The sequence below is a fragment of the Nesoenas mayeri genome (genome assembly GCF_963082525.1).
Source record: "Nesoenas mayeri genome assembly, chromosome: 4".
Classification (NCBI taxonomy): Eukaryota; Metazoa; Chordata; class Aves; order Columbiformes; family Columbidae; genus Nesoenas; species Nesoenas mayeri.
Genome location: NC_137540.1, coordinates 58206211 through 58233824, shown reverse-complemented (window position 1 = coordinate 58233824; position 27614 = coordinate 58206211). Strand labels below are relative to the sequence as shown.

The following is a 27614-nucleotide window of genomic DNA, read 5'->3' as shown; positions in this document are numbered from 1 at the left end:
GGTGTTTGGCTATGGAAACAGAAGATCAGTTGCTTAATAAACACATCCAATTATATGAATAATTAAAAAAATATTGAGTGAGGAATTAGGGCCCAAGAATAAGACTTTACTGAAAAATAGGCATGTGGACAATTTTGAGGATTTGAGCCTAACACTGATATGGTCTCCCCCTTGCTAAGAGACAGAGTAATGATACCTACTGTAACAATCATAGAATGGTTTGGGTTGGAAGGGATCTTTAAAGATCATTTAGTCCAACAACCCTGCCATGGGCAGGGACATCAATCAGATGAGCTAATATCTGTAAATCATGACAAAAAATGTTCTGGCCACATAATTAGTACATGAAAAGTCATTTGAATAGAAAACAAATTCAGATATACTTAAAACTCTTTCACCTGTTCCCCTTTTATAGTGTGTTGATCCAACGATGTCTTCATTGCAATATTACTGTAATAGGCATACGACAGCTCCAAATCAAGTGGATAGTTATTAATGCCTTGGTAATGTTTATAGCCAAGATTCATCACAGCAAGTCTCTCATCCCCCTGAGCGCCAACCAAACTATACACCAGTCCCTGGCAAAAATCAAAAGACATAAACAATAGTGAATTGACTGCACATCTCGTAAATTTAGCACTTTGGTGGAGATTTACAAGGAACAGAGTGTTCATACTTGTAGCTGATATACCAGCTATACCATGTAAATATAGCTATATAATTACGCACAGCCCTAAAGGAGTTAAAGTATCTTCTATATATATAGAAGGATTTGAAAGAAAAGCTAGACTGTCTAAATACTTTTCAATAATTGCACTTATTCTGCCACCACTAAGTGTGCAGCAATTTTTAATGCCACTTTATTAATAGTGTTAATTATACTCTGACACATTTTATATTCAGCAGTGACTTAAATAGTCTCGCTGATGTCAAGTGGAGTTTTGGCACCGAATTCAGTGGAAAAACGTGAAAGCTAACACACAGCACCTGAAAATCTTACCCTAAGGATCTGACAAGACTAAAAGGATGGGACTTGTGGCTGACAAGGTTTCAGCACAAAGCTCCCTTGAGAAACATGTTAATTTGTGCTAGAAATAGTCTAGGTATGACACATTTGCCAAAACTACTTTCAGCATTACTATTATTTTTCACCTGCACAGTAATAAAAACAGTGGTGTCCCATCTGCACTGAATATTAAATTACTTCCTACACTATCTGAAGGGGATCCAACAATTAAATTACTTAGCCTCCATAATTAGCACTAGGTATACTCCATAATTAGGGTATAAAAAGGCTCCTGTCTAAGGTTTATTTTGTTTGAGAAACTGGAGTGAGCTTAATCTCAGATCGGCCTCTGAGGGGTTCTTCTGATTAGTATCCTGTAACCACATGAGGCAAATATGCTGTTCTTTATAAGCATTTTGTATTACACTATTATAACCCAACTAAATATCTGTTGGCAATTTCAGCATAACCCTCTTCCAGCGATATATAAACACCTTCCCTTTATTTGACCTTGTAACAGAATCACAGGGAGACATTTCAGCTATTTGCAATCTGCCTAAAAGGTCAGGAGTTCATGTGCTCTGCAGTTGCTCAGCTGAAGCATGGTCAGGTTTTTTCCTAAAGAAAATGTTTTTTATATTTTGTATTTATCATTTGACCGTAACATACCCAGTGACACATTCTGCACACTGCAAAATGGGACTTCTTTTCTGACTATGCAATGCAACCTTTCTGCTTTAGGAGATCTGCCTGACGTGAGACCTTTTTCATACCCATCTAAAAATGACTGTGGGTGACTCAAGGGTTATTACCTCATCCTACCTCCTCAGTGACTAGGAAAAGCAGTATGTTCCATGCTGTTCACTTTACCATCATTTTTAGGTCTTAGTAAGTAATTAATTTCCTTGTTCTGGATGAGCAGGATGAGGATTCCCACCACCATGACTTCATAAAGGCTTCACTGCCACCAGGCTATTTGGGAATAGCTGTATTGGAGAATCCCTTCAATCACAGCCTGGATCTGGAGGCCATTTCACATTTCTTAATTAAATTGATCATAAAGTCATCCCATTTCTAAATTGCCTTTAAAGATAATTGATTTCACAGACATAACCAAACATATTTAATACACTACCTTTGTACGATCCACAGACACACCGAGCCCTGTTTCAAATATAACTGCAAGAAAATAGGAAGCTTTATGGTATCTGCAACAACTGGAATCCACCAAGAGAGGAACAGAGGAGCCCACATTGCTGAGGCCATTGGCACTGGACAGATCCTTTGTAACCTTCTCAAATATCCTCCGGCCAACTTCTAGAACTGTATCTCTTCCATCTTCTGACACTATAATTAAAACATAAGACACACAGTTATTGCAAGAGTTAAAATCAGGAATTGATCTCCCCCCCTTAATTTAATGGAACTGAGATAGATTTTGTTATTTCTCAAGCTGAATGTACTTCTCAATGCAGACAATCAAAAATCCTAGAGATACAAGGTACTGTAGAATAGTAAGGGTGAAAAAAAATCCAAAAGACCATCTCAAAGTAACTAACCACTAAAAATGTAAGACCATCCCTATTTCCTTCTACACAATAAGCCATCCTTCATTTGCAGCACAACACAAAAGCCACACGACACTGCTTTACTAAGTTTGCTGATATAAAAAGCACAAAACGTGAACTGAAGTCAAAGTATACTAACTCACTACACATATAATGTGGATTATTTAAGAATAATAAAATAAAACATGACTACCATCTGGAGCAGTGAAATCCATCTCTTGTAACAGTTTGAACAAAGTGTGGTACTTTTCCCTGAGCTCCTTTCCCCACACAAAGGCTTTGCATTTGGATTTTTCTCCATATTTGTGGATCAGCTCCAAATAATAGTTTTCATAGTAACCTAGAGAAAACAACATATTTAAGACATGAAAGCCGACTTGTCTGGTCTTTAAAACAAACTTCTGGTAGAAAAAAAATGTTTCTAGGGTAAACTAAAAATTCATGGACAAGATCAGGACATTCTTAACACAAAGCAGTGCTAAAAACTCATACAGATACAGATAGCACAGGCCACTTATAAATACCTAATATTCCTTCTACTCTCATCCAAATTCTGGTCACAATGCACGTGATCGAATTTTGGGAAAGGGCTTAAAATACATGTGCCTTTAGGGTCATTTGAGAATGAAATGGAAGGCAGGCAACTGAACAGCTCACATGTAAACTTGAAAGTGTTTCTTTGTCCCTTTATGCACCTGTCTTACTAGAGAAGAAATACCAAGAACATGATTTAAGTTTGTATTCCGTAGCACAAAAGTCTTTGCCAGGACAAAACCACAGTTGTAGCTACCTGTAACAAGGCTAAACTCCTCAAATTATTGTTTTTTACTTGTTATCACTGAATCAAAGTTTACTTTTCATGATCATTATCCAAATCCTGGTAAAAGGAGAGGAAAAAGTCTCCAAAGATGACATTTTAAAAGTCATATCTCATAGGTCAACACTTACAATTTCTTGATGCTTTTTCACCTTGCCTTACGAGGTATCTGTACTCATAAACTATTTCTTGAATGTCCATACATCTCTCATAGTAGAGTTCGATTTGTTCCACTGTTTCTTTGTCATGAAGAGGGTTAGAAATCTATAAAAAGGCAAATGATAGATAAATGGCATCTACAGTGTCTGTTGTTGTCTATGCTTGACTAGAAAGAAGTGTTGCAGGCAAATAACAAAAGGAAACAGACTGTTTATGACAATTAGCTTCTCTGGCGCATCATGTCAATGTGCCAAGCAACCTGATAATGGCCACAACAGACCATTACTTTAAACAGCATAATCCAAGAAACCATGGGTAAGCTTCCAAAATTGACCATGTCTATGTGACTTTTACCACGAATTTCAACAAAACCATGAACCAATCAAATGTGCTCAATGCTGTATCATCAAAACCTTTGGGAAACAAAGCGATTCTGAAAATAAGTTCTTACTTAAATACAGATTTAGGAATATTGCTTTACATAATCACTTCTAAAAGTCTTATCGTTCAGCATTTGAAGTGATAGCTAACATTCCTAAATTTCAACAGAAAATTATCGTATTTTCGTTACATCTTCCCAAGTAGTATTATGCTTTGTAGCAAGTTTATCACTCAGTAACAGCTTCAGTTTAAAAAAAATAAAATACAGTCATAGCTGGCTGCTAATATTTAAATATTTCCAAATACTACTTTTGTTTACCTGTTCTGTTTCCAACACATTGAGACGGTAGTATTTCACAGGTCCAAAGAATGCTTCAATTCCTTTCACATATCCACTGCCTCCAAGAACAAAGTATCCTGCAGTGTCATCATAATATAAATCTTCCCTAAAACTTGAGAACATGAAAGAGAAGTAAGCTGCCTATCAAGAGCTACTATGAAAGAAAAAAAAATGTGTACCTTGGAATTTCTGTAACTGACCGCCTTAAACTCATTGCCAATATATTTTTCTTTTCTTGCCTCTCAATATCTACTCTGCAATTTAGTGTGATAAATTCTGGAGGAAATTTAACAACTCCCTTGACTACAAACCTATTAAACCAGCAGGGTGTTTTATTTTTCTAACCTGGTGCTTTATAGATCATTATACAACGTTAAAGATTTCAAGTTCAACCTATTCCTTGCTCTTTTCTAAAATTTGCATAGGAAAATTTAAGTTATCTGTATCCTAGAGTTACTACCTACAAATTTACAATTTCTGGTTTGTAAACCATAGCAGAGAAGGAACAACACTGAAGTCTGCCATGCAATTTACTGTTGCATAGTTTGCGTATTAAAAGTTTCTTAAAATTATTTGCACAAGAAAGAATCAATATTAAATTACAGTGAAACAGAACAATTTAAGATCCATTTAAAAAAAGTATTCCATTACTTAAAATAAATGATAGAGCATGAACATTTTTGGTAGAAATTGTACCCTCTACCTAGACAAAGCAGATAACAATTTCACTGGTAGCATCCTAGCTTTCTTATAGGAAAACTTCCCTTGACTTCAGTAAGACCAAGACTTAATTTGAAGACTGATCCTAATGCCACTGATCTTCCAATCAGTTTTTAGTGAGGGTTATCAGACCCTAGTACTAGATCAGGCAGCACGTTAACTCAACTAGCTCATGGTAATTAAAAAATTATTCAGCTCATGCTCAGTGCAAGTATAGTAGTGCAGACTGGTTTTGGAAGCATAGAGTGGAAAAAGACCACTGACATTTTGAAAATAATTTGGAATCTCAGTTACAAACTTGTGCTCTCCTCCCATTTTCCATATCTGAACACACAGACACATATTACTCAACAAAGGGGAAAATGCTGCTTACTTAAAAGACTGGTGATGATGTATTTTCAAATTCTTCCCAATGCTGCTCACTTCTATCTATAAGAGCACAAAATATTAATTATAATTAAAGAAATTTTACAAGGTACATTTATTAAGCCATTTGAACTGATAATTCAGAAGATTATAGCTGCAGCTTGTTGTATCGCCTCTGCCCTAAAGAGGATGGTGTCACATATCTGATGTATGTCAGAAGAGTGTCACGGAAAGCACTGGCACTGGTCTGTCCCGGCCAACCCATATGCGATGAAAAGTAGCAAAAATAGCACACGTTTCCTACTTTATGTATTTCATTCCTGTGTTCAGTTACAAGAGATCTGTACTTTGCTGAAGCTTTCATTTTTCCAAAGTGTGAAAGGCTGTTTTGCTTATATATAACAAAGATGCTAAATGAAGAGAATATTAATCTCCTCAAGAAATTGTAGCTTATGGGTGAAGAATAACCATAAAGTCAATGTAACAGGCCATGACTTTAAAAAAAGTCTGGGTTCAAATCCTGCTTCTACAGGAGATGTTCTTTCAGTAGACTTTCAGTGCCTGAATGCTTAAAGGAGTTCAAATGCCTAGGAAGGAAGACAAGGTAAGATTTTCATACATGTTGGTATTGCAAAAAGTTGTCTAAGGACTCATGAAAAAACTGCAAAATTTTCTCAAGTGTTTCTTAAGGACTCAGCTGCATCTTTCAATGCTCTTAAAATCTGGCTCTTAATTTCTTGATGCCTCAGTTCCCAACCTTACCTAATTGTCTCAGATCATGCTGGACTAAAAGTACCTAAATCAATGGAAGTGAAATAATCACAGAACCATTTTGGTTAGAAAAGTCCTTTAAGATCATAAAGTCCAACCGTTAACACTACCAAGTCAACCATTAAACCACATCCCCAGGCACCACATCTACAGGACTTTTAAACACCTCCAGGGATGGTGACTCTACCACTTCCCTGGGCAGCCTCTTCCAATACCTGACAATCCTTTCTGTGAAGAATTTTTTCCTAATATCCAATCTAAACCTCCCCTGGTGCAACTTGAGGCCATTTCCTCTTGTCCTATCAATTGCTACTTGGGAGAAGAGACAAACACCCTCCATGCTACAACCTCCTTTTAGGGAGCTCTGGAGAGCAATAAGGTCTCCCTTCAGCCTCCTTTTGTCTAGGCCAAACAGCCCCAGTTCCCTCAGCTGCTCCTCATCAGACTTGTGCTCCAGACCCCTCACCAGCTTCATTGCTCTTCTTTGGACACAAAGTGCCTAAATACAGAGTGTCTTCTGTACCTTTTGAGGATCGTAGCATTTGAAAACTTACTACGGGAAGACACATCAACCAGATAGAACTGAAGCACAGCTTTATCTGTCCTAGAGAATGGCTCTAAGTAGTGAAATGTTTTTAAGTTGGGTCCTACTTTCTCTTTTTTCCACAAGAGTGCTCATTAAACTCTTCATGGCTCTCTTATTTTGTCTAGAAGTGGAAATTTATTGACCACAGGTTTTATCTCACACCTGAATAAGTTTCCTCTGCTCTCTGATGGAAGAATATGTTTTCTTAATCCAATTGTACAAGCAATCCTCAAATTTCCAACAAGTCAAGACTAATATTCTTGTATCGATATTGGCAGTAACTTTCACATTTGCACCTGAAACTGAGCTTCAAAATCCGCAGGCCCTTCCCTTTCTCATGAACTTAAACCAGAACTACAATTTACACAAGCAGAAAAAGACAGTTCTGATTCTATAAAACATTTTTTAAATTTTTGAACAACATATTTAAAAGCATATTATATTAAAAGTAAATACATGTTTCTACCTGATTTTCTTGCAAGACAATCAATCTGCTCACCACTTACATACTGAAAAAAAAACATGGGGTGCAAAAGGAACAGCACTAGTTTAGCCTGTTCATTGCTCAGTATGGCATTGTTTCAGCTTTATCGATCATTTACCTCATACTTCAAATTTTCTTAGTTGTTCTTGCCACTAATTCACAATCATTTTTCCAGCTCAGAATGCAATCTATTCAAACACTTTGAAAGAGAAAGAAGCTTAGAAAACAGAAGACTAAGGTTCTTTTATTATTTTCACACCCTAATATCTTAATAGCTGGAGGTTCAGACAAGAACTTGGGCAGGGAGCCTGCATTTTCAGAGCTGCTTTTGTGAAAAGAACAACTGTGATTTGTTAAAATGAAAATTATGTATTTTATCTACTATAGAGGCATACTGCAATATTTTTTATTTTTTAATTAGTCAATCCTAGGCTACTTTGTCAAATACACAAAACACGGAAACTGCACATGCCTCCTGTTAGCTAATACATCTAGGCAAGAGATATGCTATTGCACAGAAGCCCAGACGCTTACATTTTCATATCAAAACGGTAAAAATGTCTAAGCCACCAAGTGCCAAGTCCCTCAGAGCTATTCACACCACGTCTAATAACTTAGAGTATCTAGATAAGGTATCTAAACCAGAAGTCCTGGTTTCCAGTCAGTAAAGTCTCTGGAGAACAACCGTGTGCCAAGATAGCAAGCGAATACACATTCATTCCTGGCTCTTATCTTGAGCATCTAAGTTGATTTCCCAAAGTCAGATGGTCTGAACATCCCCAGACAATTTCTAGTGTTAAATTTTTCGTCCTTTTGCTATGTATGTACAAATTACAGTCTTTCAGACTCATCTGTTAAGGGGGTTGTCAGAGACATAATCAAAGTAGACAAATCTCAGCCCTGATCCTGTAATTCAGTAGCAAATATACCTGTCCGCCCTTAAAAGAGAGATCCAGTCGAAACCACTGCTTCAGAGGAAGGCTGAAGCTAGTTTTCACAGCAAGGTCATCTCCTCTCATGAGGTGCATCTGAATATGCACATAACCTGACAGCAACAAAGGAAGAAAAAGGAAATAAACACAACAGAAATATCAACATCAAGAATGGGCTTTATTATTCAAAGCACTTCTGTCTTCTTCATCACCAACAGAGATCTGGGCACCTGCCAAGCCATACATCAGGTCTCACAGGATCCCAGGGAAACATACTCCACATTTCAGTTACACATCTTGGATGCAAATGCCCGGGTTCCAACATGAAACCACAGACTCAAAACCTGAGTGATAAACACACTAAACATAAGGCAAACAGGGAGGGTGTCACAGCTGATCTCAAACACCAGAAAGCAGACAGGACTTGCGGCAAACAGCAGGGGGGAACAGCAGACAACAGTATCTACTCAACACGTGAGACTGCACTGATCAAGTACAACATGACTCTGCCCTCTGCTACTTGGACCTGCACACACTAGACTCACAGTCTGAGCTCTTAAGACCTGAAGAGGCTATTCTGAGAATCTAGTCTAACACTGAGAATAAAACTGGCCCTATAACCTTTCCAAGCAACTCTCAATCAAGCCAATAACGTAGAGTTGAGCTGCCATTTTTGTTTGTTCTTCAAAGAAAAGCATCCAGCTCATAATGGACAGATTAATTATCTTAGACTGGTTACAAAACACAGAAAATAGAAATAGTAAAAATAACAGAGAGGAAAAGCTTAGTTGTGAAACTTGCAAAGAAGGGGAAAAGACGTCATGTCTTGTGAGAAAGCCAGGTCTGCACTTATTCCCTCTGTGAGCCTGCCAGCCAGCCTCCAGCTGCTGAATTTCATTCTCTATCTGAGGCTGAAGAGCCATCTTCTAGCAGGAATGTCCTTCCACTGCAAGTGTTGCCAGACTAAGTGCTACCTCTTAACTTTTTTTTTGGATCAGGGAAATAGACAACGCTTCTTAAACACTGCAATACGGGCAAGATCTCGGATCGTTTGGACTTTTTCTGAGGCTATTTCAAATTTACAAAAATTTTGATGTAGTGTGCATAAAAGAATTGAGAACAATATTAAAATAATACTTAAATAATAATAACAAAGGCTCTTCCTTGAGATAAGACTGTTTAATACCAGTGTATGTTCCTGACCTGTAAGATTCAGTGTATTCTCCTGACAAAGACGACATTTTTGGAAGTTACCCAGGACTAGATGGTACGCAACTATTTCTCAGTTTTACCCTATTAATTTAGTAGCTACCTTCCTATTGAGACAGTATAGTCAAAAAGCAGCATTTTGCAAGGGATCAGTTTCACAAAATAGGTCTGATAATACAAATGTTATTAGTAAGTACAGATCTATAAAGACTATAATACACCCCTTCTGAAGGGGGGTTGATAATATCCCTTACCTTCCTCATTTAGAAATACAGCAGGAGTACTGTACATTTCTTTCAGATCAATAGAATAGAGTATTCCACACAGATCCTTTTCACAGTAATGGAGTAAATACAGCCAGATCGAAACGGTGAACCTGCATGAGCAAAGATAAGCAAAAAATACAGTCCTGATGAGAAATCTCCCTAAATAATTTGAAAAGCATGCATTTCACTTTTATTTAGCAAACCTGTTTCACATATGTAATATTCAGAACAGAGCACATCCTGTGCAGTGCAAACCTTCAGAGCAACAGCACTTAAGACTCTTGGATTCGTGATCTCCTTCTAACTGTGCACTTTTGTGGTAACAACATGAGAGGAGACTAAGGGACTGTTATCTGAATCAATTCCAGAACAGTGGGTCAGAGCAACTGCCAGATCCTACATCAATAGGGAACTGAAAACAAGACCGAGACAACCTGGAGCCAACCTCCTGCATGCAGGCTGCAGTACAAAACCCTCAAATGCACCGTCTTGTAATCTTGATTGTGGAAGCCAGTAAAAACGAAGCTGTCTCTTCTGTACCAAATGCCAACTGTGAAAATGTGCTTGGGAGCACATTAATTAAAAATTAATCCAGCCTCCAGGTAGTACAGATAGATCTGAATAGCTGTCACAGGGCTGTCATAGGATAAATAAAGGTGGAGCCTGTGCAAACTATGGAGTGGTTGAAAATAATAATAATTTAAAAAAAAAAAACAACAAAGATGACCTGACAACGCTACCTACTTAGAAATTTCTGCACAAAGCTGGCTGAGGCACTAAAAGCAGAATTTATACCACAGTATCTAATTCTGAGGAGTTCCTCTGTGCCAGACTAAATCTACTTCAGTGCTCTTAACAGAAACTTGAGCACTTATTTCCATAACATTTCCACAGCCATTAGGCCAATGCTGAAGGCTTTCGAAAACCGTACCTCTAATGTACAACCCAGCAAAGCATTATGATTACTATAATCTCTGATAAAGAAGTCCTCTTTTCTTAGTGACTTTTAGAAGGAGATATTATCTGGGTTTTATATTTCTATAATTAAGAAAAAAATGACAATATTTAATACTTTATAATGGGGTCAGCTTGCCTTACTTCTATCTCAAGAAGGCACTGAACATAAAGTATCTTGTATCTTTTCCTAAACTAAACTGATATAGGTCTGGAAGCCTGACACCTGCCCTCCTGCTTAAAAAAAGATGCGAGGGTAGTGAAGTTTTCCCCAATGGAGTCTACACTTTAAATAGCTAATAACACCATATCCTCCAGAGATGGTATGTGGGTGAGACAGAACGGTTGTAATCACGTGTATATTGATTGTTAACACCTACCGGCAAACACTGTGCTTCCAAAAATACTGCCTATGTACTTTTCTTTTCATCTTTCATCTCTGGCAATATATCAAATGCTGCAGTCTCCATTTAATTCTTGATCACTAGTTTGAGCACATAACTGTTCTAGACAAATTTCTTGGGACAGTTTGGGACAATGCTGACTCATTTCACATCCCCCCATTGCTGCAGAATGCTGTACAGCATAAGCAGTCCCTTATAGTCCCAGCTTGTCCTTGCTGCAGGCTGTCCACTGGTAACTGCCTCATATTGCTGTTGTCCACCCCCAGTCATCTTTCTTTACAAATCCCTGACTGCAATCAAATGAGTAACTTCAGGTAGATCTATCTGTTTCTGCTGGCCTCTTCATGCGGTGGGGAAACACCATCACATACAGAGAGATGAAGGAAAACTTGTTTCCTCTTCTTAATAGAGCTACTCCAGGCCGTCATGCAACCGCCAGACACAGGCAATGCTTTATATTAACACTGGAGGCATCACCCAAAGACAGGAGAGGGTGAAACTGTGTGGAGCAAGTAAGGAGCTGCATAAATTCATGCCATGTATTCTCAACCAGTGCCTCAGTGCCAGAAGCAGAACGCAACCATGCTGGTGAGCAAAGGGCAGCAGGCTGTACAAACCAGGCTGTCACCCAGCCTGAAGCGGCCAGGAACTAAAAATTGCTCAGTACTTATGACTTCAGATCTACAGCTTGAGGGCCAGTAGTCTGTATGCAACCTGCGCTATCTGGCAAGTCTTCTTTGGCACTCTTCTTGTGGTCACAGGCCAAACACAAACCAGCTGGCAAGTTCCAGTTCCTGCGATCATTTCCTATTTTTGTAATAATGTTGCTGGGGTAACAGCATCTGTTGTAAGGGAGATATATTTTTGTATCCCTATATATCCTTTTTCCCCTAAAGTTGCAAAATATGACTGGAGTTGTGACAGTTTGGGGAATGGGGAGAAGAGTAGAGAAAGATGATCTTCCCAGACTGATTCCTCTGTAACCGAATGGCGAGCAGGGGCTAAGGGGTTTTAATCCTCTCCAACTCGGAGAGTTTACATAGGGAGGGTGGAAGAAAACAGTACAAGCTCAAGCTGGAAGACTTATCAAGGCAGGGGACTATCACTAAGGGCTTGTCAGCTGCAAAATAAACTAGAGCATGAATTTATAGGGAAAAAGCTGCTCCACACTACTTGCCCTTGCTAGTAACCCTACTCTGCACTTGGTCTGCAAATGCTAAAATGTGATCTGTATTTAAGGTAGCTAGTCATGAGAGAGCAGTCTGATGATGACAGCACGTATCAGCTAACTTACCCTCCTACCTGTGCCTAACCAGCTCAGTTATACCTACTACTGGTACCCCTTACAAAGCACTGCACTGACACATATCATAAGCATCTTTCTGAAGTTCAGCTTAATCCCCTCCAAAACTGAAATGAAAAAACAGAGGAATAGCTAACTAGTTTCCTTTTAAGCCTCTTCTGAAACTAGTAGGCAGAGTTTCTTTAATTTGTGGTGTAGCCTAAGAGTTTAAGTACATTCTATAGTATTCGATAATCAATTATAACCTGCTTCAATTATTTACCTACACTTACATGGGATAATCAATCTGATGTTGTCTGACTGTCTCAAGTTCTCTGTTTTCAAATTGCTCAAATTTCTTCACGATTCCTGTTTTCTCCCCACTGGAAGCGTATATGAAGTTGAGAATCTGGACGCCATCTGCAAAATACAATCTTTCTTAATCTGTCAGAAAACAAGCATTGATAACTAATTAATTAGCTCACACTTGTTCAGTCAAACATTTGAATCATAACAGATAAAAATTTAGGCAAACCATCAATAAATCCCTAAACACAAGATCACTCATTGTTATTAAATACATTACAGTTTTGGACCGAATAACCCATGAAAAGTTAAATTAATTCAATTTCCAGCTGGTACTAGAAGCAGAGAAAGAACAGATTCATTTAAATCTAAGATACTTAAAGGGGCAGTTAGTAAGAAAGACACCTTCACTTATGTTCTTTGTTTAAAATCTCATCCTATCTTTGGTTATGCCTACGTGACATTACTCCACAACTCTTGGACTTGCTCTCCATTTTAAACTTTCCAGCTTATACTGTATGTACGGATAGATATCAATTCTGTTCTTAACTGATATGCATAATCCTGTAGCAAATCTAATAATGCTGCCTCTGCTAAGAAACAGGAAAAAGATCTTCAAGGCCATTACATATAATCAAGTTTCCTAGAAAAACAAACAAGAAACCACACAAAACAAAAAGAAATCCCAACCCCACGCCCAAAAAACCCCAAGCCATTTGTTACAAGCTGATTTTTAAAAAATAATCTGAATGTTATTTCCTCCTATTTCATCTATAATACAATTAGATAATGCATAAGATGTTTCACATTGTTGTCAGAGATAACGTGCCCTCCAACAAGTATTTTACAAAGTCCCTGAAGGCAGCAACATGAGTGCTTTCCTGCTCAGCTTCAGTGCATTTACATGTCAATGTAGTGAAAATAAATGACACAAATACCATTATGGGATTTTCTAGAAGAGAAACCTTTAGAAGAAAATAACCTTTTTGCTTTTAGGTTCTGCTTTGAATATATATTGAGGACAAAAAAAATTGTCAGCAGACATAAAGCTAGCGATAGGCAGAAACAAAAAGAATCAGAAGAACTCTGAGAAAATCTAGAAAGCAGAATTGTGGGTTTCAGTAATTTCTGAAGTTGGGCAAGACAAATTTTGTTATTTAAAACTACTAATTTTTAAAGCAAAAGTGCTTGTCCATAATAGCTTCGAGAGAAAAAAAGAAAAGTACTAGAAAATTTTTTGCACTATGAAGAATTCACACGTTTCTGAGTGTGTGGCCATCAGGCAGACTACCCGTGTGAGAATTATCTATGTAAGAACCGCAGGACTGACCCTGAAATAATGCAATAAAGAATTGAACAACTCTCTCTGAAGACACAGGAATCATGTCCACTGACATCAGTGGGTTTTAAATAAACCTGTTTGAATACACTCAGAAAATAGATGGCCATGCTGCTACAAATCTCCAGGCTGGCTGGGATAAAACAAACCAGCTCTGAAAGACATGATGACTTCAGTCACTTCCAGCTCCAGACTCACAGTTATGAAGCTTACATATTCAACATATTCAACAATGTTGGCCGAGTAAATAATTCTACATAACCTTTACTATTTACTAGAGTTATGCACTTTCTAACAGCTTACCAAAGATGTTATTTGGGTCCTACTAGTTTCCTTGGGGAAAAAAAGTGACATTACACCTACCACTTTCATGAGGACACTGAGGTATCTTGTTTGCCTGGAGCATCCACAAGTAGTCAACACCCCACTGAAGACAAACTTTGTGGTCTTTATATGGGCGTTCAAATGGTGGAACTGCTTCTAAAACAGTGTAATTCTTGGCAACTGCATCCTGGTAGTCTTCATTCTGCTCAACATCATAGCTGCTAACTGATTTGTGACTAATCCATGCGTATAATATCACGCTGTGCACGATTATTGAGTTTCTGATGATATAATCATCTCTGTAAACCATGATGCTTGGAAATTTCAAATGCACTTGTCGAGTCCTACTAATATAAAGGCTGTTCTCATCCTTCCACCTCCTTCTGTACACTGGTACACCAGTCCTGAACTCAGAAGAAGCTACTGCTTCCAAATTAACGATACAAGGCTTAGAACATAAATACTGAACTGAAACCTCAGAATTGTTAAGAACTTTCTTTTCTAAAATGTTTAAATGAATAAAGTCCACATAATTCATGTTTTTTTCAAACTGTGGAGTAACTGGCGTCGTCCGTAATGTTTCCTTTCCAGAGGACGATAGAAAATTCTGCAAAAAACCACAAAACATGTTAACCAGAGAGTCCAAGTTCATGTGATTAATAATATACTCACAGCAATACCAGAACACTGCACAAGCAGAAGGTTTACACACCATACTCAAACTCCAAAATACTGGGATTCTTTCACACAGCAAGTACAGGTGGGTTACTGGAGAGCTTGATTGAGGTTTTAATGGTAACAACTCCCCTATGTCAAAGTTACACATGCTTCTATAAACAAATAATATTTACAGGGTGTATCCTTCAGCCCTTTCGCAAGTGGAATCCCGCCTAAGATACTGACTTACACGTCATGCTGTTTACAGACGCTCCTAGGATCAGGCCTAAAGAGTATATACTAAAACGTACTGGCATTTAGTCATCCTATCATTCACTTGTGCTGCCACAGCCTGTTTCCATACCTTTTAAAAAAGTTAGCTAATTTTGTTTCGTCTCATGCAGGTAGAGCAGAATAACTACTAAGTCAGCTCACAACAGTTTCCTGAGAATTAATTCATGTTTGTAAAAAGTTTAGGAGCTTATTCCAGAAATGTTCCTGTCCTGAAGACAGACTTACAAATCTGAGCAGAAAGACCAGCAAACAGTATTTGCTTAGTTTTTGCTCTCTATAGCTACATACCCTATAATATACTTTAGGAGTGAGTGCTTAGACACACACCAGGATTATTCTCTGTGCTGAAGTTCTTGTGCCTAAGGCTTCAAACGGCTTCTTTTCTTTCTGCTCTGCAGTCAGTTTCCAGCTTGATGCACTGCCAGGATACTGAGGATTACTCAGTTCAGAGGGCAGCCACCAGCACAACACTTCTGCCAAGTCCCTGGATCCGTCTAAAATATTCAGAATTGTCACATATGGTTACCAGGGAAGTTGGTTGTTAAGACTGCTTAAAATAAGAAGATCTGTCTTGGGTGACTTTTAACTTTGCTTAAACAAATCAAACTCAAATTTACCTTGGATTGACAGCTTTTTTTCACAGTGATTCTCAAAATATTTAAAAGCTTTGGCCAAGTCTTTAGTACGTTTTGAGTTATTGGAATTATGTGCTGTGCACCAAGGACAAGACTTTGCCCTTGGTCCAATATAGGGATCAGTGAAACTTCCAACTAATTTGCATTTTATTTCTTAAGAACATCCTGACACTCCTTGAAAGCTACACCAAAAAAAATGAGCCAGCAAAACCTGTGAAGGTGTAAGCATTAGGAAAAGTCAGAACTAAGCTTACCTATCCTACTTCCTTGTTTCTATAGATAAAGATTTTGGATTTAACTATGTGACCAAATGCTGTTTCTACCCCAAAACCCTGCCTCCTTAAAGGCACAAAGGAATTCTAGAGTTGCATGTGGAAGAAAGCTGTGCACAGAGGAGACTATTTACCCCAAAATCTTAACTTTATTAGAACTAGAAGCTGGAAAACATAATTGAATGAAGGAACTTTTAGATTAGAAAGCTGGATATCTTTGCTTAGCAGCTTGGTAACTCTAGATAATTAGATTTATTTAGTGTCGCTAGGTGTTCCTGAATTTGTCACTTAAACCACTTTCCACAAGAACAACTGAGTACTCTTTATCTTCTTGTGTCTGACAAGATACACAGGAAGCCAGACATATGGTGACGCTGAGCACTCATAAATGTGTGTGTAAGCACCAAAGTATTCACTTTGAACAAATAAAATGCTATAAAAAAGCAAAACACTCCACAATGTCAGTATCTAAGCTTTCTACAATGGGTAGTTTCTTCAGAGTAACAGCCTTCCTCTCTGCCTCGTTTCCATTCTATAAAATGGATATTGAAAAAATGATGTGTAGCAAAGGTGCTAAAAAAGGAATAGCAATAGGAGGCTGGTGTCTGTTGGAAAAGTTACCACCACATCATGCAATAACACACAAGCACAAATACTGCTATCAAAGTTGACATGAGCACCTTAATTTTAATACTGATTTCTGAATGTGGCCATTTGACTTTCAATAAATGGCAGAAATTCTGCTGCTTTTTGTGGTGGAGATCCCAAGGTAGTAAGTTCTGCAAACCAAAGCCAGTTCCTTGTAGAACAAACTCACAGAATCACAGAATGTCAGGGATTGGAAGGGACCTCGAAAGATCATCCAGTTTAATCCCCCTGCAGGAGCAGGAACACCCAGATGAGGTTACACAGGAAGGTGTCCAGGCCGGTTTTGAATGTCTCCAGAGTAGGAGACTCCACAACCCCCCTGGGCAGCCTGTTCCAGTGCTCTGTCACCCTCACTGAGAAGAAGTTTCTTCTCAAATTTAAGTGGAACCTTTTGTGTTCCAGTTTGTACCCATTACCCCTTGTCCTATCATTGGTTGTCACCGAGAAGAGCCCGGCTCCATCCTCGTGACACTCACCCTTCATATATCTGTAAACATTAATGAGGTCACCCTTCAGTCTCCTCTTCTCCAAGCTAAAGAGACCCAGTTCCCTCAGCCTTTCCTCATAAGGGGGATGCTCCACTCCCTTAATCATCTTTGTGGCTCTGCGCTGGACCCTCTCCAGCAGTTCCCTGTCCTCCTTGAACTGAGGGGCCCAGAACTAGACACAACATTCCAGATGTGGTCTCACCAGGGCAGAATAGAGAGGAAAGAGAACCTCTCTCGATCTACTAACCAGCCCCCTTGTAATACACCCCAGGATGCCATTGGCCTTCCTGGCCACAAGGGCACAGTGCTGGCTCATGGTCATCCTGCTGTCCACCAGGACCCCGAGGTCCCTTTCCCCTACACTGCTCTCTAATAGGTCCTTCCCCAACTTATACTGGAACCTGGGGTTGTTCCTACCCAGATGCAAGACTCTACACTTTCCCTTGTTATATTTCATTACAGTTTTCCCTGCCCAACTCTCCAGCCTGTCCAGGTCTTGCTGGATGGTGGCACAGCCTTAAACTCCATGATGTTCCTAGAGCACTTCAGCATGCAATATTGCTACTGTCAAATAAGGTCTTATTGCCCTTCCCTTAGTGCCTGTTCTGCTAAATGGATCCCACAGTTACCCAATAAACTTTTCTTTGTATTTTTTGGTGCCTGGGTATTAGTTGAGACACAAGCTACAAAAAGTATGCAAAGCATGTTTGGGTCTGCTGTTACAACACAGCTAACAAATTCTTCGGGAGGCTCATCCTGTAAGTAGAATAGTGCAAAGACCCCGGAGTGACTCCACACCGATCCGGCCATGGCAGAGATCACGGACTGTAAACTCTTCTGGACCATGGTCGAGTCTCTGTCACCGCTGGGTTGCCTCTACACAGCGCACTGCACAGTGTGTTTGTTATCTAAGTGATCCTACTCAGTGAGGAACTCTAGTTCTTCCCTCCCTGTTATCTCAGACAAGGCAGTGCTAATTGTGCATAATCTCTGACTACAGAGAGTTAGGATGAAAGGATTACACAATGAATGTGATTACGAGATTTAAATATAAAAGTTTTTCCAGCACAGTAAAGAGGCCAGCTATATTAGATTAAAAATGTTACCATAAACAAGACAGAGTTCAACAAGAAAGGTTTCATTGTGTGTGGTAACTTAGCCACAAAAGCTTTTTCTTGAACTTTTTCTTAAAACCTGCTGAATCTGAAGGAGTTATCTCAAGTCATCCATCAGATGGTGGGATAAAAAAAATCACTGGGGGAGGCAATCACAACAACTGGTAGGGAGCTGAAAATGTTCAGTAGTCTAATATTACAGAAATGACGAGAAACCATTCTTTCACTCACTGGAATAAGATCTCAGCAGGACCCTCCTTGAATTCAATGCTGCAGAAATTCCACATAACCCTATGAAGCTGCACCTGTTTGCACAAAGCCTGAAGATAACTGTAGCCCTTTACCTGTGAACGCCCGCCACGTCATGCTAGATTTTAAGATGTGTGAGAAGGAGACACGTCAAAAAGGGTGTTGATCAGGTCCCAACCAGCATCAATATTGTACAGGCATACGAAGACCTTGTCCAGAGTTTGTATTTAGGAGTGTAAAAGAGGAAAAAGTAGTTGAACAGACGCCCTCAAAACGCATCTGTTTCTGTAAGCCGATGCAGCACCACACTCACACCTGCACCTGTAGGACCCTGTCAGAGGCACCCCCCTTCCTTCAAACCCAGACATTTGTCACCTTGGATCGAAATCTTCTTTGATTTAACGACCTGACGTTCCCGCTCGATAAGGCAGCGTAACCCTGCGGCTGGAGGGAGGGAAGCCGGGCCAGGCCTGATAAGGTGGCCCCGGGCCCGAGCGCGGGACGGCCGGCCCCCCGCCCTCCGCCGAACACCCCCCGCGGCACCGCCCGGGGGCTGCGCCTCTCCGTCCGCCCCGCGCTCGCACCCTGCAGCCCGCCCGGCCCGGCCCAACGCGGAGCTGCACCGCGGAGCCGCGGGCAGCGCCGCGGAGCTCGGCGCTCACCGGGGGACGGCCCGGGCCGTCGCCGCGGCGGGCAGAGCCGGGTCAGGTGCGGGGCCGGGCGGCACTCACCGTGAGGAGGAGAAGCAGGAGCAGAGGGGGCCGGCGGGGCGCTGCAGGGCGCTCGGCCGGGGTCCACATGTTGCCGCGGCGGCGGCGCTGACCAGCGCTGTCGGGACAAGGATGCGGCGGATCCGGCTTCCTGGGGGAGGGGCCGCCTCCCGGGCCGGGCCGGGCCCCGCACCGCCACAGGTGCGGGCGTGAGCGGAGTGCGCGGCGGGGCCGGGCCGGCTACAGCCGGGACCCAAGACCCGCGGGGCTGCGGAGCCCCCGCCGCGCCGAGAGGCCTTTCAAAGCCCCGCACACCCCGATAAAGGAAGCGCCGGGAGCGGGGCGCCCGGGGCGGGACCCCGGCACAGGGCGGTGTGCTCCGTCCCGGCGGCAGCGCGGCCCCGGGGCTCGGCCGTGCCCGTCCCCACCCTCACGCCTCGGCCCTGCGCTGCCAGCGCGGCCCCGCCCGGGGCTCCTCGGCTCCGCTGGCGAGCGCGGCGCGGCCGCGGGGCGGGTTCAAGGCGGTAGGGCGCGGCAGAGCCTTCTCACAGACGCCAGGTGCGGCGCGGCGGGCGCCGGGGCTGCCCGGGAGGTACCGCCGATCTCCTGGCCAGGCGGGACACGGGAGCGCGGCGGGTGGGTAACGGCACCGGGCTCTGCCCCGCCGGCCCGCGCGGGGGCGCTGCGCGCCGCTCCTGCCGGGATAAGCCGGAATCGGCCGGTGCCTCAGGGCTGCGCTTCCGGAGCGCCCCGGAAGCGGGAGTCACATAGCTTCCGGGTTGTGGCCACTGGCGGGGATGGCCGCGCTGTCTCGCACGCTCGGGATCTTCAGCGGTTTCGTGGCCGTGGTGGCAGCGGCGTTTTACCCCATCTACTTCCGGCCGCTGCTGCTGCCCGAGGAGTACAGTGAGTCCGGGCGGGGCGGGGCTGTGCTGGGGCTGCCGCCGGGCGAGGAGCTCCCGGAGAACTTTCTGCTCGCCCAGGAAATACTTTAAGAATAATAACAGAACCCGTGGTATTCTTGTCTCAAGTTATTGGCAGGCAGGTGATTAAGAACTACCTGTAGCTGTTCTCTGAAGTGATGGAGAGGATTTAGATGCGGTGTAAGAAGTTGTGACAGGAAGGCTGCAGCACCCGCGCTGTGGGGACAGGCTGAGAGTGTTGGGGATGTTCAGCCTGAAGAGTGCTCAATGGAGACCTTACAGCAGCCTGCTGATACCCAAAGGGGCCTCCAAGAAAGCCAGAGAGGGATTTTTATAAGGGCAGGTAGTGATAGGACAAGGGGTAATGGCTTTAAACTGAAAGAGGGTAGATTTAGATTAGATACAAGGAAGAATTTTTTTCCAATGAGGGTGGTGAAACAGTGGTACAGGTTTCCCAGAGAGGTGGTAGATGCCCCATCCCTGGAAGTGTTCAAGGCCAAGTTGGACGGGGCTCTGAGCAACTTGATCTGGTTGCAGACATCCCTGCTCATTGCAGGGGGTTGGACTAGATCAGTTTTAAAGATCCCCTCCAACCCAAACCGTTCTATGATTCTGTAAGTTGTTGGAGGCGTTTTCCAGCCGCAATTGAAAAGTTTAACTTAAAACATGGTAACAGATTCTTTACTGATAGTGATGATTTTCTAAATGTGCATCTCAGTCTGCAGAGCTTTCTCTGAAACTGACTGCTGAGGAAAACCCACCTTTCCTGCCAGAAACAGAGAAAAGCTGTGACTGACTCTGTAATCAGGGAGTTCTTGAGCACTTGAAGGCACCTGAAGCTTCAGGTGTGAAGTCTTGGAGGCTCCAGGTGGGTGCTCCCTGCTGTGGGAGTGGTAGGGGGAGCACCCGTTACTCGTAAACTTCTGTTAATTACTGCCTGAGGAAGTGAGGAAAAGTTCTGGTGTCGCCAGTCTCATCCCCTCACTTCAACTTTTATAAAGCTAAGTAAGCTGTTGGTGGTAACCTGAGGAAGCATGTGGTTAATTTACTGAGACAACTGAAGAGATTTTGAGGAAGAAAAAAAGGAAAAGAGTAAATATTTATAGATCTTATTCGAGGGACTTCAGCCTTGCATCAAAGCGGAAGTAAAATTTAACTTGCAAGCAAGTTTTTATGGAAGGAAGCTATGTTTGTGAAGTTGGTAACTGTCCACAATGATAGGTTTCTTACTCTGTGTTCTCATTTAAAAGCCTTATTCTTAACTAATTTTTGCTTATGGTGCATATTAGAAATGTCACTCAACATTAAGGAAAGAACAGAACTAGCAGACAGTGTCTTCTTTTGTACTTGTGAATCACACAAGCAAAAGTTCCTTGGCAGGTTAGAGGTTTTTTAATCTCCATTTAGCACATAAAATGGGTGATGTGCAATTAGCAAGTGATTACACTTGTTATTTAGTACCTGATTCTAAACTTTACTGATTGTATACTGCTCAAACTCTCCTTTGATCTCACCTTTATTAATTTGCTATGTGATTTTCGTGATGTTCATCACTGTGATATGGGCGAAGCACAAGCATTCCTTGTCATAATACTTTAGACAAGGACATGGAATTTCACAGTTGTGGTAGTTGACTGGAAACATTTTAACCTTTGAGGTACAAAGGATTGATTTTTTTGGAGTACGGTCTATTAAGTTGTATGACAACAGAATTTCTCTGGAAGGTCACACCCCCTGTTGGCTTCAGCTGCAGCAAATACTCAGTATTTCTGCATTTTGGGATGCTGGGTCTGAAGTTGGACATTTAGATTAGCATCACACAGCAATCTGGCAAAAGGCAAGAATGGATTTTAGTTCTCTAGGGTGACATTCAACTATGTAAACGTGAAATGCTATGTTTTTCTTCTTCAGTCTTGTTTTTCATGTGTGTTTTCCAAATTCTACACAAATTAGGCACAATACATTCAGGAAGAAGACTTTTCTGCACAATTGTCTCACATCTTCAGTGGAATTCCTAGCAGTTTAACAAATAAAATGGAAGATACTTGGAAAAACTGTTTGTAAGCAAATTTTTAATATGTACTTTAAATCGTACACACAGGGGTTTGACTTATTTCACACAGAAGTGTTATCATTGTATAGGTTTTTAGTACCTCAGCTTGTGGACTTGATGTTTCTTGTATTTTCCTGTCTGCAGCTTTAGAAGTTTTTTCCTCATATGAAATGCATAGTTTATTGGCAATGTTGAAACCTTGATATCTTCAGCACAGACCTCTTCTCCTTGGATTAATTAAAATAGTGGGTTGACAGCTGCTATTTGGATTGATATTGGGGCATTTTCACAGTGGATTTTGTGATTTTGCTGAACTGTGAGAATCAGCTCTTTCCCCATCCTGTGAGGGTCTGTCCTCTCATCAAGACTGGCTCCTCCTCATTTTCCCTTTTTTGGCTTACCTGTTTTCCAGGTTGTTTCCAAGTCTCACTGTTGACTATATCGTGACCTGTCACCGTATTTCTCATCTGCTATTTCTCAGCACTGGTTTCTTTGCCTGACCGGTTAATAGCTCTTTCTGTTCACCCCACTTGTGTTCCCAGCCTTTGCAGACTGACTCCCATTTTGATCTTTGCCTATCTTCCAATCTTAGCCTCCATCTGAGACTAAATATCTTTCTCCTCCATGTCCTAGAATAAGTCCCATTCATTGCCCTAATTTATTCTGTTTTCTCTGTCTGGGTTTTGTATTTTTTTCCTTTGAAATTAGACACTACCCTGAGATTTTGCCTGCTAAAAAGAATGGAATGGCAGTTACCATGCTCAGTGAACAGAACTGGAGAATATGGATCTTCCTCTAGTGCCTGCCCCCTTGCAAGTAGAATTATTGTGATATACTGTTAGTCTCCAGCAGCATTAGGCTTGTACCTGGACAGCCTAATAATACGTAGTGCCTGCGCATTCTCAGTGGGATAGGATGCTGAAAAGTTTCAGTTTTAAGGTGAGCTTAGTTCTGAGTTTCTCGCGAGAGTGTGTACCCTACAGTTTTTTAAAGGCTTACAAAATTCAGTGGTATGGCCAAAAGACGAATCTGGCTGAGCTTTGACTTTGTGCTTTGTGTACCACTTAACTGGAAAGGGGAAAAAAATGGAAGTGCTAGTTTTGTCCGTTTTTCTTCTTGGAAGTGGTTGAATCTTTCAAACAAAAGAGAAGAGGCTGAGACAGGCCAATGGGATGGAAATGAAGGATCACTGATTCCAGAAAGAATAAAACTTTTGAAGACTTTTATGTTGAGCATATGAGTTATAGCTCCTAAAAGTACTTGTCCTTCTTTAAGTGATGGCATCGTGGCAGGTATTTTGGCCTCTTTTATTAAACAGTAGTCATTACTTTCAGATGACTGTCTTATTGTTTGTAATATCTCAAAACAGATTAGCTGTTAGTTTCTCAGTGAAGTGCAAGTACTACGTTCATGTTGCGTAGATGGATACTTACTAGAATTTTACTGTGTAGCATCCAGAATGAATAAAATTTTTCAATATTATTTTATTGGGTGCAGTCAAGATGTTTGGTATTTTATTTTTTTTTTTTAGAAATGACCTTTCTGTTCTGCTTTCCAGAGAAAGAACAGTCAATAAACCGAGCTGGTATTGTTCAAGAGGATATTCAGCCTGCAGGTATACCTGATTCCTGTGTTTGCCTTGATTGTTTTAAAGATATTTTTGAAGTTAGACCTGAATATTTGTACGGATTTAAATAATACAGTGAATAATATACTCAAATAATACATAAATAGTAAACTTACTATGAAAATATTTTTTGGGCGAATTCTTCATTTGAAAATTATGAATTTAATAAAACTTGGTTTTAATTGACTTAACTGGCCAAATAAGTTGTTATATTCAGTTTCTCAAACAGCTGCTGGTTTCCACACTGGAAATTAACTTTTGAACTTGCTCAGAGCAAACAAGAGCCATGTGTGGGCTGGGTTCTAGCTGTAAAAAATACACTATTTCACCCTGTTTAGTGGAATACTGCTTTACAGTTCAGCCGAAACACGATTTATGAGCACTTTTTCAGTACCTTCAATCCTCACGGGTGGAGGGGTAAGGCAGAAATCCACTACACATAAAGGAAAATTTGGAATGCAGTACCAGTAGCTTTTTGATCTCTGCTGTTGCCGGTAGAAGGCATAGAAAAGCATACAAGGGGAATAAAATTAAAGTATCGCAGAATATCCTTGACAGTCTATTGTTTCAGAGATAATGGAACTGGCTATTCATGATGCAGGGTTGACGCTTCTCGTCTAAATACATGACAGTCCTTATCTTGATGAAACAGTTCATATCTGAGTATGTTAAAGGGTAAAGTATTCCTGTTTTTAGAAAAGCCTAACATCAGCAGCAGGGGAAAACCAAATAGGATTAATGCCCTGTCCGTACTACACATATCAGTTAAATCGTCACTGCAGGCCTTACTTTCCAGGAAAGTGGTGAAATGCTGAAGAGGAGTAGAAAGGGTATTGTGAAATAGAAGTCTGGTAAACCTGCCCTTTTATTAAACATTAAAGAGGACTGGACTGGCTCATTTATCCAAGATGCAGATCCTTGATGGCTAGTTCTCCTCAGTGTAACTTTTTCATCTAAATTTAGCTGCTGATGAAAAGTTATGAGATCCACTAGTTGAAAGTGAAATCTAGAGAAATTCAAGTGCAAGGTGCAATTCTAGATGGTTGTTCTAACAATATTAGCACACCTTACTTATGGGTGTAATAGATTTTTCCATTATCTGAAGCTTAAGTTCAATATGAGGTTGTCTTTCTAAATATTTTTTGCAAGCTCAAGTGAAGTTGTGAGTTCAGTACAGAAATTGTTAAGTTCTTTCATTGTTTTGTACACAGGCTGGGATTGCAGACCTATTATTATTATTATTTTTCTTCAACAGTCTAGTTATGAACTATTGGTATTCTCTGATTTGTAGGGTTAAAAGTGTGGTCTGATCCATTTGGAAGAAAGTAATGTTGGCGGCTGAGTGTGTTGCAAGGCAAAACTGAAGATGGACTTCTTCGGCTGTTTCTTCTTTCATTGAAGTGTCTTTGGGAGTCGCTGGAGAAGAATTCTGAATATGCTGTGTGGGCACGTGAGGAGCAACAAACACTACTGGTTGGAATCCCAAGAGATAAAAGCATGCTAGTTTTGACAGAGAATGCTGGGGCATACTGCACAAACTTAGAGAGATCAATGATTCTTGAGTTGTGAAATAAAATATTTATTTCCTTGAGAAAAGGGAAGAGGAATTATTTTTGTGGTCAATCTGTAAACAATTATAGAATAAATTATGAACAGAATAAGTCATGCAGACCGCTGCAGTTTCCTCCGTAGTTTGAGAATTACTTTTTGTGGTTTTATTATGAAAACGTGATAGAAGTATATACTGAGCAAAATCAGTGCAGAGTGTAAATATGTACATTAAAATTGCTTCCTTTTAAACCAATGTGGGTTTTTTTTCTTTGTTTTGTAAGTAGTTGTGACTGATGAACCTTGGCCAGGTGCCCACCCAGCCACTCTCTCACTCCTGCTGCTCAGCAGGGGTAGAAAGTAGCATGGCAAAGCATGTGGATCTGGATAAATGCAGGAAGATTGCTTACCAGTTACTGTTGGAGGCAAAACAAACTTAACTTGGGGAAAATTAATGTAGTTTATTGCCAGTTAAAATAGTTTTGGGTAATGAGAAGCAAAAATTAAAATAACACCTTCCCATTGCCTCTCGTTTTCCAGGATCAAATTAACTCCTGAGTCCTGTATTTCCTCTCTGCTTGGTCCCATGAGGGGTGGATGGGGATCACAGTCACTTTGTAACAGTTTTTCTTCTGCTCCTTCCTTCTCACGCTTTTCCCCTGCTCCTGTATGGGTTCTTCATGAGCTGCAGTTCCTTCAGGACGTACCCAGCTGCTCCGATGTGGGCCACGGTGTGGATATCTGCTCTAACTTGGTTTTCTCCATGGGCTGCAGGGGAATATCTGCTCTGGTGGTGCCTGGAGCCCCTCATCCCCTTCCTTATTTTCTGACTTTGGTGTTCATACTGCTGTTCCTCACTTTCCCCCCCTTCATTCCCTTACTTGTCCAGTGTTTTCACAAAGGTGCGACCCAGTTGGCTGCTGGGCTGAGCTGTGTCTTGCAGTGGGTCCTTTGTGAACCCAGCTGGAGCTGTCTGGGGCCATCATGGGGTAGCTGCTGCAGCCCATCTTGCTCGCTGCCAGCACCTTGACTGGTATACCTGATACAGGAGGTTAACACCAAATGTTGGAGTAGAAAAGCAGATAAAGAATCTTTTTTAAAAAGCATTTTTTCATGGTAAGTATAATGATCATTAGAACAGATGAGTAGAGGATTGCCCCTACTGAAAAACTTTACCCAAATTGGATGTCTGTCATCATAATAGGTTCTGAATAAACTATGTGTTTTCAAAAGAAAAAAACAGTTTATAAGCTATAGTTACAGTCCATAACCTAACCAATATTACTCTTGAGGACAGGTGCAGCATGTACATTTAACTGTAATATACTCTCTTCTTTTCTTGATTTATTTTTAGCACTTCATTATGGTACACAACATTTTAAAGACTATTGCAGGATCATATATGTTATGAAGAATGTATGTGCAGTGAGTGTTATTTATAAAGTTAGTGGATGTTTGCTCTTTTATTCAGACATACAGTTTTATTAAAAAGACAGATGAAAGACTCAAAGTTCACAGTGTTCTTTTCCAAACTGCCATTCTGTTATTAATACTTGCTGTTTCTTTCCTACTTGTTGTTGTCATTCCTCTCCCACTCAGACATGTTTCCTCTTCTGAGTTTAGGGGTTTGTTTTAGTTTCCTATTATCACTGTAAGCATTACATTTTTTTTTTTTTTTTTCAGTTTGCTTGCTGGGAAAATGTGACCATATTTGATTCCCTTGAGTTCTCAGGTCGTTTCACATGATGGCTGAAGTCAAAGTGAGTTTACACATTCACGGTAGGGATGTTGAGAGAAGTTTCACTGCATAGCACAGAGCAACACTGTCACAAAGCTAGTTCAGTGTTTGCTAGGAAAAGAAGAATCAATCTGAATAACAAAGAAGTTTTTACCACTTAAAGCTTTCTTCACTGAGACTGCAGAAATGGGGGAGCCCTGGATTTTGTTTTCTTGAACAAAACATTATACTGATATATCGAACAGTTTCAACCAAGTTGTTTCATCTAAAATACCTTTCCAGTGGAAACGTAGCATTGCTTAAATGCAGATACTCCATCTATAACTGACTAGCCGCAAAAAAAAAGAATTTTAGGAGAAACTAGGAATTGTTCAATAGTGCTGCTTCTGTCACTTGGTGACACAAATGCTTAAAAACCATACATCATGGTAGTGTGAAACAAC

The 27614-nt window shown here is 40.8% G+C and overlaps 2 protein-coding genes across 4 annotated transcripts in view; one reads left to right on the top strand and one right to left on the bottom strand.

The window, feature by feature from the left end:
* The window catches only part of SEL1L3 (SEL1L family member 3), a 37277-nt gene extending 17483 nt beyond the window's left edge, over positions 1–19794 (bottom strand). For both annotated transcript variants that reach the window (XM_080343150.1, XM_080343151.1), the window contains exons 1-11: positions 19304–19794; positions 14254–14821; positions 12539–12665; positions 9594–9715; positions 8128–8243; positions 5365–5420; positions 4251–4383; positions 3523–3655; positions 2768–2914; positions 2142–2353; positions 399–578 (exon numbers count right to left, since the gene is read on the bottom strand). In XM_080343150.1, coding sequence (XP_080199276.1) covers positions 399–578; positions 2142–2353; positions 2768–2914; positions 3523–3655; positions 4251–4383; positions 5365–5420; positions 8128–8243; positions 9594–9715; positions 12539–12665; positions 14254–14821; positions 19304–19372 — 1863 coding nt within the window. In that variant the 5' untranslated portion in view covers positions 19373–19794. The remainder of the gene's footprint in view (positions 1–398; positions 579–2141; positions 2354–2767; positions 2915–3522; positions 3656–4250; positions 4384–5364; positions 5421–8127; positions 8244–9593; positions 9716–12538; positions 12666–14253; positions 14822–19303) is intronic.
* Positions 19795–20055: 261 nt separating this feature from the next.
* Positions 20056–25689, top strand: SMIM20 (small integral membrane protein 20). 2 transcript variants are annotated; one of them, XM_080344399.1, is made up of 3 exons: positions 20056–20188; positions 23817–23873; positions 25177–25689. In XM_080344399.1, exons 1-3 carry the CDS (start codon positions 20080–20082, stop codon positions 25212–25214), a joined length of 204 nt encoding a protein of 67 aa, XP_080200525.1. In that variant the 5' UTR covers positions 20056–20079; the 3' UTR covers positions 25215–25689. The 2 variants fall into 2 exon arrangements, with proteins under 2 accessions (XP_080200525.1, XP_080200524.1); XM_080344398.1 differs by having other exon boundaries at positions 20063–20188; positions 23790–23873.
* The last annotated feature ends 1925 nt before the right edge of the window (positions 25690–27614 follow it).